The 15,535-nt window shown below is 50.2% G+C and overlaps 1 protein-coding gene across 3 annotated transcripts; it reads right to left on the reverse strand.

Moving 5' to 3' along the window:
* Positions 1-7,893: 7,893 nt before the first annotated feature.
* pclaf (PCNA clamp associated factor) lies at positions 7,894-14,326 on the reverse strand. Of its 3 annotated transcripts, none has more exons than XM_007885154.2 (4): positions 12,961-13,024; positions 9,850-9,930; positions 8,937-9,117; positions 7,894-8,102 (listed from the first exon to the last, which is right to left on the reverse strand). In XM_007885154.2, exons 1-4 carry the CDS (start codon positions 13,007-13,009, stop codon positions 8,045-8,047), a joined length of 369 nt encoding a protein of 122 aa, XP_007883345.1. In that variant the 5' UTR covers positions 13,010-13,024; the 3' UTR covers positions 7,894-8,044.
* Positions 14,327-15,535: the final 1,209 nt, after the last annotated feature.

Below are 15,535 nucleotides of genomic sequence, written 5' to 3' on the forward strand. Positions count from 1 at the left end.
AGCTCCTGACCCTATCACCCCCATCCTCACCCCCACCAGGCTCCGTGACCCTATCGCCCCCATTCTCGCCCGACCCCACTGGCTTCCCAACACACAGAAAATACAGTTCAAGATCCTGGTCCTCACCTTCAAAGCCCTCCATGGCCTTGCCCCCTATCTCTGCCACCTCCAAACCCCCTATCAACCTGCCCACTCCCTCCACTCAGCGGGCTCTGACCTGCTTCACATCCCCTGCCTTGCCTCCCCACCATTTGCGGGTGGGCCTTCTGCCACTCTGCCCCCATCCTCTGGAACTCCACCCAGAAGTCCACCTCACCCCCTCTCTTACCTCCTTCAAGACCCGTCTCAAGACCCTCCTCTTCGACCATGCCTTTGGTCACCCTCCTTCCCCCCCCCCCCACCGTGCCCTCCACCCTCCCCAATCTCAACCCCCAGCTCGGGTCTGAAACACTGACTGTGCAGCGTCATGGGACATCCTCCCGATGTAAAGGCGCTTTATAAATGTAATTTTGCTGTTGTTTTCCGTCCCCCCAATAGCTGATATGTTGCTCTGGGACGCTACCCCGTGTGAAGGGCACTGTATAAATGCAAGTTAGAGTGTGCGATGGGGTAACTGCTGGTGTCTAGCTTGCCATTGATATCGCTGTCTGTCTGTCAAGCTTTCCTGCTGCTTGTCCAGCTAGGACCACCCTACCCATTCGAGCTTTGGTTGCAGAGTTAACATGATCTGAGTGGGAGGATTCCCTGCCCCCAGTGACTGGTTTGCCTTTCTAGGTCCTGCCGATGAGCCAGGCTGACCTGTGCTGTCATCAGCCGTCACAGAGGGCTATCTCAATTCCGACATTCCACTGCCAAACATGTCACCGTGGAGCGAGTTCAGCTCCGAGCAGACCCTGCTTACCTCTCCCCCCTCCCAAAGGAAGATAGTTCTACAGCACAGAAGAAGCCACTTTGTGCATCAGGGAGTTTGTGGGTACTGAGGTGATTTGTGACGTCCCCAGAATGAATTAGGATCTGGTCAGTGTTTCCCGACAGTCAGCCTGAGCCGGGGGAATGCAGGTTCATCAACAACCGGTATAGGGAGCACTTTCACATAGGCCATCGTCTCAGAACACTTCACAATGATGCGATCAGAAACCGAGGGGGAGGGGTTAAGGAGGAGGTGAAAATAACTTTAATGGCACCTAACTGTAACCAGCACTATGTTAACTGTAACCAGCACTATGTTAACTGTAACCAGCACTATGTCAACTGTAACCAGCACTATGTCAACTGTAACCAGCACTATGTTAACTAACCAGCACTATGTTAACTAACCAGCACTATGTTAACTAACCAGCACTATGTCAACTGTAACCAGCACTATGTTAACTAACCAGCACTATGTTAACTAACCAGCACTATGTTAACTAACCAGCACTATGTTAACTAACCAGCACTATGTTAACTGTAACCAGCACTATGGCACTATGTTAAAAACTCTGCTCGTTCTACGTTCTTTCCCTATGAAAGTCGAAGGTTGAATTATGTGAATCACGCCAGGTGTTTGGCTGAAGATGACTGGACCAAAGCAGAGGAGAGTGAGAAGGAGGCTGAAGAAAAGGAAGATGAAATGGAAGTTGAGTTGCTGAAGAAGAAGCTACCTAAACGCTATGCAAACCAGGTCAGTGCTTGCTCTCACAGCTTCTCAGGAGCTGGAACACATAATAGTAATAATCCTTGCATTTGATATAGCGCCTTATAACGTCTTTGCAACGCTTCACAGAATAATAATAATAATAATAATCAGAATGTACTGTAGAGTGAATTGATTGTGTATTTTGTGGGCAAAACGCAGCAGCCAATTGCCCACAGCAGCGTCCCACAAACAGTCGTGGATTGAGTGAACAAATTATTTTTTTTGAAGGGATTATTATCCCCGGAAAAGAGATCCTCCAGTCGACTAACAATCAGGTTGCTACTTACTACTGCAACAACTTGCATTTATATAGTGCCCCTCACGCAGAGTAGCATCCCAGACCACCCTACTCCTAGGTAGACAGAAGCATGTAGAGTAAAGAAACTTGTCCAAGGATTCACCCTGCCCTGTAATCGAACCCAGGTCTCTCACTTGCGAGGCAAATGCTCTAACCACTGAGCTACAGGACTCCATGTGCAGGAAGTCAAGAATTTGTCAGGCTGACCGGCTGATCACTATCCAGCACTATGGTGATGGCTCTGGGCAGGACACGCTGGGGTTTAGGTTGATGTTGCCTTTTTTCTCATCAGTGGAAATCTCCTTTGGTTCTTGGGTTGTTGAGGAGACTGCTCCTTTCCAGTACTATCCCCGCCAGCCCAAGGTGAAACGCCTGTTAGTTAGTGATTCGTGGGCAGGTTCTTTACTCCACACGCCTCTGTTTACCTAGCAATAAGTAGGAATCCGTTAATCGATTGGTGGATCGCTTTTCCGCCAAAAATAAATAATAATAATTTGGTCGCTCAATCCACAACTGCTGTGTGCAATTGGCTGCTGCGTTTCGTACGTGATATATACAGTCCCTACACTTTACAGTTTATTCTGAGAAGATGAGGATGTGATATGGCGCTATTATCAAGGATACAAGGATTAATATTATTATTGTGCTGGGCAGCAGGAATCCAGGTGGCTGGTCTGGACTTGTGTAGGTGCAGGTCCCTACTGCAGGTGGCGCTGTTGCACTGTGTGTGTGTGTCTGTCTGTCTCTTCCAGTTGATGCTTTCAGAATGGCTGGTGGTTCACTAATGAGCATAATATAAAATGGCAATGTCCTGGCCACTGGATTCATGCTGCTGAGCAAAGCACTTCAAACTACATCAAAGAATGAGTTGTTCGGATCAGGAATGCATTGCCTGAAAGCCGATTCGACAACAACTTTTAAGAGAGAAGTAGATAATTATTTGGGGCGGATAAGCTTGCAGGGCTATGGGGAGAGAGCGGAGTAGGTTGATCAGGGCTATGGGGGGAGAGTGGGGGAGTGGGGTTGATCAGGGCTATGGGGAGAGAGCGGAGTAGGTTGATCAGGGCTATGGGGAGAGTGGGGAGTGGGGTTGATCAGGGCTATGGGGAGAGAGCGGAGTAGGTTGATCAGGGCTATGGGGGAGAGCGGGGAGTGGGGTTGATCAGGGCTATGGGGAGAGAGCGGGGGAGTGGGGTTGATCAGGGCTATGGGGAGAGAGCGGGGAGTGGGGTTGATCAGAGCTATGGGGGAGAGTGGGGAGTGGGGTTGATCAGGGCTATGGGAGAGAGCGAGTAGGTTGATCAGGGCTATGGGAGAGAGCGGGGGAGTGGGGTTGATCAGAGCTATGGGAGAGAGCGGGGGAGGGGTTGATCAGAGCTATGGGGGAGAGTGGGGGAGTGGGTTGATCAGAGCTATGGGGAGAGTGGGGAGTGGGGTTGATCAGAGCTATGGGGGGAGAGTGGGGGAGTGGGGTTGATCAGAGCTATGGGGGGAGAGTTGGGGAGTGGGGTTGATCAGAGCTATGGGGGGAGAGCGGGGGAGTGGAGTTGATCAGCCCTCAGCCCTCCCTCACCCCCCATCACCCTCAGCCCTCCCTCACCCCCCATCACCCTCAGCCCCCTCACCCCCCATCACCCTCAGCCCTCCCTCACCCCACCACCACCCTCAGCCCTCCCTCACCCCATCACCCTCAGCCCTCCCTCACCCCCCATCACCCTCAGCCCTCCCTCACCCCCATCACCCTCAGCCCTCCCTCACCCCCATCACCCTCAGCCCTCCCTCACCCCATCACCCTCAGCCCTCCCTCACCCCATCACCCTCAGCCCTCCCTCACCCTCAGCCCTCCCTCACCCTCAGCCCTCCCTCACCCCATCACCCTCAGCCCTCCCTCACCCCCCATCACCCTCAGCCCTCCCTCACCCCCCATCACCCTCAGCCCTCCCTCACCCCCCATCACCCTCAGCCCTCCCTCACCCTCAGCCCTCCCTCACCCCATCACCCTCAGCCCTCCCTCACCCCATCACCCTCAGCCCTCCCTCACCCCATCACCCTCAGCCCTCCCTCACCCCCCATCACCCTCAGCCCTCCCTCACCCCATCACCCTCAGCCCTCCCTCACCCCCATCACCCTCAGCCCTCCCTCACCCCCCATCACCCTCAGCCCTCCCTCACCCCCCCATCACCCTCAGCCCTCCCTCACCCCCCCCCATCACCCTCAGCCCTCCCTCACCACCATCACCCTCAGCCCTCCCTCACCCCCCATCACCCTCAGCCCTCCCTCACCCCCATCACCCTCAGCCCTCCCTCACCCCCCCATCACCCTCAGCCCTCCCTCACCCCCCATCACCCTCAGCCCTCCCTCACCCCCCATCACCCTCAGCCCTCCCTCACCCCCCATCACCCTCAGCCCTCCCTCACCCCCATCACCCTCAGCCCTCCCTCACCCCCCCATCACCCTCAGCCCTCCCTCACCCCCCATCACCCTCAGCCCTCCCTCACCCCCCATCACCCTCAGCCCTCCCTCACCCCCCATCACCCTCAGCCCTCCCTCACCCCATCACCCTCAGCCCTCCCTCACCCCCATCACCCTCAGCCCTCCCTCACCCCACCATCACCCTCAGCCCTCCCTCACCCCATCACCCTCAGCCCTCCCTCACCCCACCATCACCCTCAGCCCTCCCTCACCCTCACCCCCCATCACCCTCAGCCCTCCCTCACCCCACCATCACCCTCAGCCCTCCCTCACCCCACCATCACCCTCAGCCCTCCCTCACCCCCCATCACCCTCAGCCCTCCCTCACCCCCCATCACCCTCAGCCCTCCCTCACACTCCATCACCCTTAGCCCTCCCTCACCCCCATCACCCTCAGCCCTCCCTCACCCCCCATCACCCTCAGCCCTCCCTCACCCCCATCACCCTCAGCCCTCCCTCACCCCACCATCACCCTCAGCCCTCCCTCACCCCACCATCACCCTCAGCCCTCCCTCACCCTCCATCACCCTCAGCCCTCCCTCACCCCCCATCACCCTCAGCCCTCCCTCACCCCCCATCACCCTCAGCCCTCCCTCACCCCCATCACCCTCAGCCCTCCCTCACCCCCCATCACCCTCAGCCCTCCCTCACCCCACCATCACCCTCAGCCCTCCCTCACCCCCCATCACCCTCAGCCCTCCCTCACCCCCCATCACCCTCAGCCCTCCCTCACACTCCATCACCCTTAGCCCTCCCTCACCCCCCATCACCCTCAGCCCTCCCTCACCCCCATCACCCTCAGCCCTCCCTCACCCCACCATCACCCTCAGCCCTCCCTCACCCCACCATCACCCTCAGCCCTCCCTCACCCTCCATCACCCTCAGCCCTCCCTCACCCCCCCATCACCCTCAGCCCTCCCTCACCCCCCATCACCCTCAGCCCTCCCTCACCCCCCATCACCCTCAGCCCTCCCTCACCCCCCATCACCCTCAGCCCTCCCTCACCCCACCATCACCCTCAGCCCTCCCTCACCCCCCATCACCCTCAGCCCTCCCTCACCCCCCATCACCCTCAGCCCTCCCTCACCCCCATCACCCTCAGCCCTCCCTCACCCCCCATCACCCTCAGCCCTCCCTCACCCCATCACCCTCAGCCCTCCCTCACCCCCCATCACCCTCAGCCCTCCCTCACCCTCCATCACCCTCAGCCCTCCCTCACCCCCCCATCACCCTCAGCCCTCCCTCACCCCCCATCACCCTCAGCCCTCCCTCACCCCCCATCAACCTCAGCCCTCCCTCACACTCCATCACCCTCAGCCCTCCCTCACACTCCATCACCCTCAGCCCTCCCTCACACTCCATCACCCTCAGCCCTCCCTCACACTCCATCACCCTCAGCCCTCCCTCACACTCCATCACCCTCAGCCCTCCCTCACACTCCATCACCCTCAGCCCTCCCTCACACTCCATCACCCTCAGCCCTCCCTCACCCCCCATCAACCTCAGCCCTCCCTCACACTCCATCACCCTCAGCCCTCCCTCACACTCCATCACCCTCAGCCCTCCATCACCCTCAGCCCTCCCTCACACTCCATCACCCTCAGCCCTCCCTCACACTCCATCACCCTCAGCCCTCCCTCACACTCCATCACCCTCAGCCCTCCCTCACACTCCATCACCCTCAGCCCTCCCTCACACTCCATCACCCTCAGCCCTCCCTCACACTCCATCACCCTCAGCCCTCCCTCACCCCCCATCACCCTCAGCCCTCCCTCACCCCCCATCACCCTCAGCCCTCCCTCACACCCCCATCCCTCCCGCACACCCCCAATAACCCTCTGATGCCATTTACCTACAAAATACTCAATCACTTGACTTCATCGCCAACTTTTTGATTGGCCGACAAAATAATTATAAAATTCACAAAATAGCAAAGATTTATGCTATAAATTATTCAATCAAGAAACATTCATTTTGCTGACCATCCAAACGGGCTGTAAGTAGGGACCAGGTTGTTAAGACGGTTGGTGGATCGCTTTTCCGGGGGGTAATAATCCAGTCAAAAATGCTGCAGCACTGGTCACAATCTCCAGCCTGAACCAATGCAGCAGATGTGGCTGTGTCCGCAGTGACTTTCCCAGCCCGGTTTATTGAACGACTGTCAGACTGAGCACAAAAGAAAAAAACGTTTGGTAACTCTTTGAAACTCTTTGAAACACAACTGTTTGTGAGACGCTGCTGTGCACAATTGGCTGCTATGTTTCGCCCACAGATATACTGTCAATTACAGTGAATCCTGTGAAGCGCTTTGAGACGTCTAGAATACGTGATCAGGCGCTGTGTCAAATGCAAAGATTATTATTATTATTATTAAACAGGCACTGAATTCTACTTTCAAAGTCTTTTTACAAAATTATTCATCTAAGTAATAAGTGCATTTGCAAATACTGTACTTTTTTAAATGTATTCAGTCCTGGCAACAAATCAATTCAGACTGGTTGACAGAAAGGGTGACCTGCAGATATGCTGCTTAATATATCACCCAGAGGTTAGAGTTCAAAATCTTGGTCCTCGCCTTCAAAGCCCCCCATAGCCTTGCTGCCTGTGACCTGCTAACGCGATATCAACCTGGTCCACACCCCCCATCTGGCCTATCCCACCATCAGCGGTCAGGTCTTCAGCCTCTCTGCCTCCACCCTTTGGAATTCATCATAACTTCCTGACTTGTGTATTCTATGCCCCTATTTATAAAGCCCAGTATCCCATATGCTCTTTTAACAGCTTTATCTGCCTGTCCGGCCACCATCAAAGATTTACTATATGACCCCCAGATCTCTCTGTTCCTTCACCCCCTTTAAGATTGTATCATCAGCTTATATTGTCTCTCCTCATTCTTCCTCACAAAATGCATCACTTCTCATTCCTCCACATTAAACTTCATCTGCATTAAACTTATCGCTAGTTTATCCTAGTAAATCTCCTCTGCACCTCCTCTCTCACCTTGACATCTTTCCTAAAGTGAGGTAATCAATACTGGACACAATATTCTAACTGTGGTCCAACAACAAATTGCATTTGTATAGCGCCTTTCACCTTGCCTTTCACAATGCATCTTCTTCAGTTACCTATCTATATGTCATCTGCAAATTTAGAAATTATGCCCCTTATTCCAGAGCTCAGATCACTTTTATTACAATGGAGAAAAATGGCATAAACGCTGACCTGGGCGGACAACATTAATTACATCTTGAAGGATGGAAGACTTCCATTTGTATGTGAAGGTTCATCACTTGAGCATAGCTATCAAAATGCAAGCTTTCCTCCCAGAGTGGACTACTCCAGATAGCAGTCATTGAGTTGTGACTGAAGGCTTTGCAACATTGGGCATTAAACATGTAAACAAAATGATGGGTTGTATTTTGATACAATTCCATTGATCAATTAATTCAGCATATTTTAAAGTATTTTATTAAATTTCTGTACAAGACAAACTTAAATGTACCCATACTACACAGCAACAGGCATATATACAAATGTACAGGTCACAGAAGAACTGTTCAAGTATTAGATGTGGTGATCTTTAATTAAACCAGTTTTCAGTCTTCTCCAGCTGAAGTCTCTTCTTCCGTGGGCTCTGGGGAAAGAGGAAGTGCCCTGGAGAAATAAAATATTAATTAATTTTTCCTTCAAAATTGAGTGTCTCAAACATTTTACAGCAAATAAACCATCGATTCAAATATTACTTGAAATACAAAAGAACTGTCATATTGCTCTTAATGTGGGTGCCACCAAACAATAGCTGACTTCCAGATTCAGGTCACTGACATTGCTTTCTTATATCCTGCACAACCCAATTACCCAAATACCAATCAGCGTCTTATTTGATATAGTGCCTGTCACATCAGGACATCTCAAAGCATGTGATAGGATTTATTGTAGTGGAGTGATTTTAGGCAAATGCTGCAGCCAATTTGCACACAAATGGCTCACTTCATGGCTGTGAGACATCACAGCCATGAAGTGAGTAAGTGACCAATTTTATTGTAGGAGGATTATTGGCCAGGACACAATTAATCTATTTTACTGGGGATACCAGGTGAAACTTGCTTCTCTTTTCAACTCATGCCAATGGGCCTTTAATGTCCACCTGAACAGGCACAGATAGCACTTCACCTTCATGTCTCATCCAAAGAAGAGTCAGCTTAGATAATGAGCTCAAATCCTGATTGGGGGGAAGGGGGCAAGATTACATGTAGATGAAAACCTGATCTAAAGTTCTCTGGGACGCTACCCTGCGTGAGAGGCACTGTATAAATGCAAGTTGTTGATTTACAGGATCTTAGCCACAATGAGTCTGAGTAGATTGGTGTTATGTTCGTTAGAGTAGAAAGGGTTCAGGGGTAATTTGATTGATGTATCTAAAATAATGAAAGAAATTGATAGTCTTCCATTTGGTACAGAGATCATTACAAAGTAGCGAGAACAAACCTTCTTGGAGTTTTGCTCGTTTCAGACTTGCTCCCGCAGGCCTCCTCCTCATCATCAACTGAAGGTACAGTATTCTCTTTCTCAGGCAGTTTGGAAGGACCACCAAAGAATTCTCCAATCCCTTTCTGCCATTTAGGAGTAGGTCTTGGGCAGACTGGGTTTCCACCAGCATATTTGCTTTCTGTTGAAAGGGCACAAAGAATATGATTTTAGTTGAATTAATCTTTTAAATGTCATCAAAGAAACACTAAATCTCCAACCTTGTCATTTACATGATGAGATGTTTCAAGAATAAGCCAAGTGATTCCAGATGAACTGGACTCATTTTTCCAACCCAGGAAGTGTTTGAACAGTAACCAAATGCATCAGAAAAGGGAAGGCTGACCAGGCTGGGAAGAGCTACTTAAATGTAGGTTAATATGCAACCCACACTGAAGACATGCACAGCAGCCTGGCTCAGTTGTCAGCACTCTTGCTGCTGAGTTAGTAAATTGTAGGTTCAGGGACTTGGAACAGAGCCTAAGTTGACACTCCAATGTGGTGCTGGGGATGTGCTGCAGTTGGAGGTGACTTTCTTTGGATCAGACATTAAACCAAGTTCCTATCTGCCTCTTCAGGTGGACAGTAAAGATCCCGCTGCACTATTCAAAAAGTGAGTCCTTTGTTGGCCAGGACTAATTTTCCGGCTGTGTTTTTGCCTATAAATACAGTCACTCCATTTCACAGTAAATCCTGTGAAGCACTTTGAAACATCCTTCCGATCTGATAAGGTATTTTACCAAATGCAACGATTATTATTATTCTAAAGTGTAGTGACTATTTGCAGGGAAACTTAAATCTGGGGCTTCAGAATTAATAATTCTACCTGCATTAAAAAAACAACACTGTATATAACAGTGATATGAGCACTAACCCTTTTTTCCCGGGGATGTTAAAGAGGTGTTGGCTGTACTCGTACATCCAAGTGCTTTCCTTGGTGCTCTTGCAGCAACAGCTGGTGAAAGAAATAACGCTGGTTAACTGAGGATTGTAAAACTAATACAGAAGAGTCTAAACTAATACCTGGTTAATGGTCCATAGAACAAATGTTTAGCAGCATAGCTAAGACTTCTGATTTTCACCCCAAGCCACAATAAAACAGGTCGGTGTTTATTCCCTAATCTTGGAAAATCAATGTAAATTTGATTAATTTGAACCAATTTAACTCATCAAAAGTTTATTACAGTAGGAAATTCACCCAAACCACCGTGATAAACAACAACATGCTGGATATTATACTGTAATCCAGGGCGGTCCAACAGGCAGCATGCAGATGATTTAATCCGGCCTGAGACCATTTTCAGGTCTCCCACTCCCTCAATCCCCTGCTCAACCGTCTTCTCATGGCAGAACCAGGAGCAGGCAGTTGAGATAGAGAGTGAGGGGAATGTGTGAGAGAGTAATTGAGAGAGGGAGAGAGAGAGCGAAGAATGATTGAAAGCAAGGGCATGAGGGAGAGAGCATGAGGGAGGAAGAAACAAGGAGAGCAGAGAGAAGCGAGGGCAGTATTTCATGGTTCACTGTCAGGACAGACGATCGGAGTATCCCTTGGCCGCCACGGAGGGGGTGGGGGAAGGGGGTCGGGACAGACAGAGTGATGTGCAGTGCAGTTTCCTCACAGCAAGCTCCCTCTTTCCACAATGGCAAACTCCTTTACTGTTCCTGGCTTCCAAACAGCTCTCTATTTTCCTAAATAATTTGTGGTGGACCTTAACCCAGAACCAAATAAGGGTATGACCAATTTAATATTTTTCTTTACTGGTAGTTGCTGGCACACTTAGCAACTCCCACCTCAAACCTGACTGTCAGGATAAATGCAGCTATTACCCTTACCAGCACTTTGAATGTCCCCCCGACGTGAAAGGCACCAAATAAATGTCAAATGCATTGTATCATCACACATTGGGAAGAAGCATGTAATTAAAAAAATTAAAAGAAACTGTTATCTCAGACAGCAGTGATTAAAATAAAGAGCAGCTGGACATCTTTTCAGCAATACAGGAAATAGAATTCTACCATCATTGCACATTTTGGTGTGGATTGTCTACAATACTGCTGAATATTTAGTTAAGAGTATGTAGAACAGTAGATGCAGTAGAGTGTTGCATCTCAATATCTACCAGGTTTTGTCTGAAACAAGCTGGAGAGCAGTTCCTCAATCCAGCTAACCAAGCAAGAGACATGGCCTGGAAATGTCACATTTTGCAGTATTTGAAACAGAAACTGGAGAGTCCACAGGAAAGCCAGCTGTGAGTTCGGCACTTTTAGGGAGATAAGTCAAAGCTAATTGTACATAGTACAACTGCCCAATAGTGCCTAATGAGTAGTAAATTATGCCCAAGGGCTGAGCTGGCTGTAAATAAAGCTAGTATTTTGTAAAATTTTATGATCAATAAAATTGCCCTTGTAAAGACTGGTGGCTATTATATAGGGAACACACACATTTCCAGTAAACATTTCACTCCTTGCCTGGCTCTGTGTACCAAGAGGATAAGTAACAAAGCAATTCACGAGCCACAAAAGGCTTCTCATGAAATAATCTGTGAGACTGTTCAAAGGAAATTACACTCCCATAAAACTGAGAAAACCTTCAAACCAACAGTTCCTGAAATCCAAAATCTGTGAGGAAAGTAAGGCATTTCTCTTAAAAGAAATGCTACAAATTACTCACTCACCTGTGTGCCACTCTAGCACCTAGCTAAATACCTGGGAAGAGGGTGCTAGGGACTGCTACACGGCTGTAGAAAGAAAATCAATTCCAGCAGAAGTCTAATTTGTGGTTTTCATTTCTGTTCTGTGAAGGGAGCATTCTTAGTGTCCAAGTATTGAAATTCCTATACAATGTATACACATATATAACAAAAAATAAATAATCTTGCATTTGATATAGTGGTTTATCACTTCTTCGAAGTGCTTCACATATTTACAGAATACTGTAAAGAGTACTGACTATTTTGTGGACAAAACGCAGCAGCCAATTGCGCCCAGCAGTGTCCCACAAACAGTCATGGAATTAATAAAATTGATTGGTAAATATTTATTGATTCATAAAGCCCATGAGGCTCTTTGAGACACCCTCCTTTTGTAAAAGGCGCTGTATTAAATGCAATTATTAGTATACACATATTATACACATTTAATACATTTGGCAGGGCAAATTGTTGGGTAAGTTTCCTTATGCCACACTCTGTTTACCTAGCAGTAAGTAGGAACCCGGTTGTTAGTCGGTTGGCAGATCATCTTTCTGGGAGTAATAATTCCTTCAAAAAAAAAATTGGTAACTTCGATCCACGACTGTGTGTGGGACGCTGCTCTGTGCAATTGGCTGCCGCGTTTCACCCACAAAATATACAGTCAATTCACTTTACAGTGTATTCTGTGAAGCACTTTGAGACGTCTTAAAACAACAACAACAACAACAACAAGATTCCATTTATAAAGCGCCTTTCACGTCAGGAGGACGTCCCAAGGCGCTGCACAGTTGGGTCATGACCCGAGCAGGGGGGAAATGGTCAGGGTGAGGGGAGGGAAGGGAGGGAGAGAGGAGGGGGGAAATGGTCAGGGTGAGGGAAGGGAGGGAGAGAGGAGGGGGAAATGGTCAGGGTGAGGGGAGGGAAGGGAGGGAGCGAGGAGGGGGAAGAGAGTCGAGAGGGGAGCTGAAGGCACGGTCAAAGAGAAAGGTTTTGAGACCGGCCTTGAAGGAGGAAAGGGAGGAGGCGGCGAAGGCACTGGGGGATGGAGTTCCAGAGCCTCGGGGCTGAGAGGCTGAAGGCCCGACCACCGATGGTAGGGCGGTTGGGGCGGGGGACGTGGAGCAGACCGGAGCCAGAGGAACGGAGGGTACGGGCAGGTAGGTAGGGGGATAATGTGATAAGCTGCTATATCAAATGCATCGATTATTATGTATATATAATATGAATAAAACTCTCAATCTGATTTGGAAAATGTAAGCGTGGTAGGAAGAGTTTCTGCATGCGTCACATACCCGATTGATCAAAAAAAGCACAGCCACAAGAGGCAGCAAATCTCTCCATCAGTGACAGGAGCCAATCAGGTTTGATTGGAGCCAGTTTTTCCCCTCCAACACATATTCTGTGTTGTATTCTGTCCATATGAAACAGTTTTGAGCGTGAACAGTGCAACAAATAGAATACCTGCAAGCCGTGAATGTTTTCCTCAAGTATTAATGGGTCGTATGCCCAAACATGCAGTGAGCTGTTCCAGCAGCTTCTGATCAAGTCTCACAGCAAAACCACAATTTAAACATTAAAATGCAATGTCCAGCAATACTACAGCACAAAACATAGCTGCATTCTGGAAGCCTCAAAACCAAGCGTCAAATGGTGAACATACAACACCTAGTATCCAGGATTGTATGCAATCTATACACCAAGTATTACACACAAACTTTAGACTGTTTAAAATTAACCCACAACAAATGCACCATTAACAATGGTTGTACCAAGAATCATTAACTGATTGATAAACGCTCCTCATCTATGCTTTTAAAGCCATCCACGGTTTTGCCCCACCCTATCTTTCTGACCTACTAAAACCTTACTAACCCTTACGCGAAGCTGCGTACCCGTCCTACTATCGATGGTCATAATGGCTGTGTTTCTCTGATGAGTGGAAGACAGTACACTGTGCCTTTCATGTCAGGAGGATATCCCAAGGCACTGGACAATCAAGGGCTTGATCCCAGCTGAGGGTTGGATGGAATCCAAGAGGAGTGAGAAGATGACCAAAGGCACAGTCAAAGAGGAAGGTCTTGAGATGCACTAAAGACATCACCAGTAACTGCCGCATCAGCCGCTGTGGGGAGGGGACTCGCTGTATATACACGGCTCTGGATTTAAACCACATAATATTGGGCTACTTTTGGGTGGACTTTGGGCTACAATCCCTGGCCGCCCCACTGGCGCCAAAACACAGCCGGATGGCGCGCGCTCGCTCGCCACCCGCCAAAACACCGGAGCCCGCAGGCGGCAGCCGAGTGACCCCCGGGCCCAGGGTCCAGGCCGCGCTAACACACCCGGCTCCTCCCTCCCTCCCTCCCGCCGGCGAGTTTCCATGCAGCGCCGAGAACCCCCGGTGACAGGCCTCCGGCCGGGGCCGTCAGCTCTCCTCAGGGAGGCCACACGGAGCTCCTCCCTCCTCTCCCCCGCCCCCGGGCCGGGCCGGGCCTGGCCGGGGCCGCACAGCGGACCTTACCCTTGCGGAAGGAGCCTGTACAGGCGGTGCTGTCGGCCTTGGTGCGAACCATGGCGGCGGGCGGACCGGGAGTGACGGCGCGCGGGCGGCTCCGCGCTTTAATCTCCCGCCCGCTCACACGCTGCCGCCCCCATTGGCCATAGCCCCGCGCCGGATCCACCAATCACCACTCGTGTGACATCGCCTCCTTGGCCTTGGCCCAATGGAGAGCGCGGAGCCGCAGCGGGCCCGCTGGCCAATGAGAGGGCCGCGTCTGCCTGTCACTGGCTGAGCGCCGATTGATGGCGCCGCCAGTGACAGACGGGGAGGAAGGAGTCACGTGCCGAGTAGCTGGGCACGTGGCACACCCACAGGTGCCCCGAGCAGGTCAGGCAGCATCTATAGAGAGAGCCTTCCTGGTCGATCAGCCCAGAGAATCCTGTATTGCTCTAACTCATTCACCCAGTTCCCCCGTCTCACACCCCCCCCTCCCCTCCTTCAAGACCCGTCTCAAGACTCTCCTCTTTGACCGTGCTTTCTGTCAACCTCCTCTCCCCCCGCCCCCCGCCCTCCCCGATCCCGACCCCCAGCACGGGTCCAAAACACTGCTTGTCCAGTGCCTTGGGACGTCCTTCCGACGTGAAAGGCGCTTTATACATGTAATTTTATCGTTGGTGTTCTGACGAAAGGTCATCGACCTGAAATGTTGACTCACTTTCCTCTCTCCATAGATGCTGCCTGACCTGCTGAGTGTTCCCAGTGACTTCTGTTTCTATTCTATGAATGGTTGTGAGTGTTGTTTAAAGGTTCCCACAAACAGGCAGGCATCTGAGCAATTCAAAGAAGCCCACCCGCTTGAGGTTAACTCCATGCATCCAATCGTGGTTTGATTTGACAGCTGATCAGACCCACCGAGAGCTGCTCTTGGGTTTGGTGGCACGTTTCTGTTCAGCTAATCTCTTTGTTTGCCCATGGATAATGTGTCAGTAATTGCTGGTTTCAATTTTATCCATCTTAACTGAAAGGCAAAGGGCACTAATGGTTGGTGATAATACAGGGTCACATTTCCTGGAATGTGCTGTCTTCAGTGAATTATACTAAACTGTTGTTTTAAAAAATTTGATACCCTGCTCTATTGCTGGCAGCCACATATTAGCAACAGCATCAGAATGTTGCTTCAGGCATTTTGCTAGCAGTAAGCAGTTGTTAGTCGATAGGCGGATCGCTTTCCAGGTAACAATCCCTTTCAAAACATATATAAAATAATAATAATTTGGTCACTCACTCCATAACTGGTTATAGGACACTGCTGTGCGTAATTGGCTACTGAGTAGTGCCCACAAAATATACAGTCACTTCACTTTCAA

This window comes from Callorhinchus milii, unplaced genomic scaffold (assembly GCF_018977255.1).
Source record: "Callorhinchus milii isolate IMCB2004 unplaced genomic scaffold, IMCB_Cmil_1.0 Scaffold22, whole genome shotgun sequence".
Classification (NCBI taxonomy): Eukaryota; Metazoa; Chordata; class Chondrichthyes; order Chimaeriformes; family Callorhinchidae; genus Callorhinchus; species Callorhinchus milii.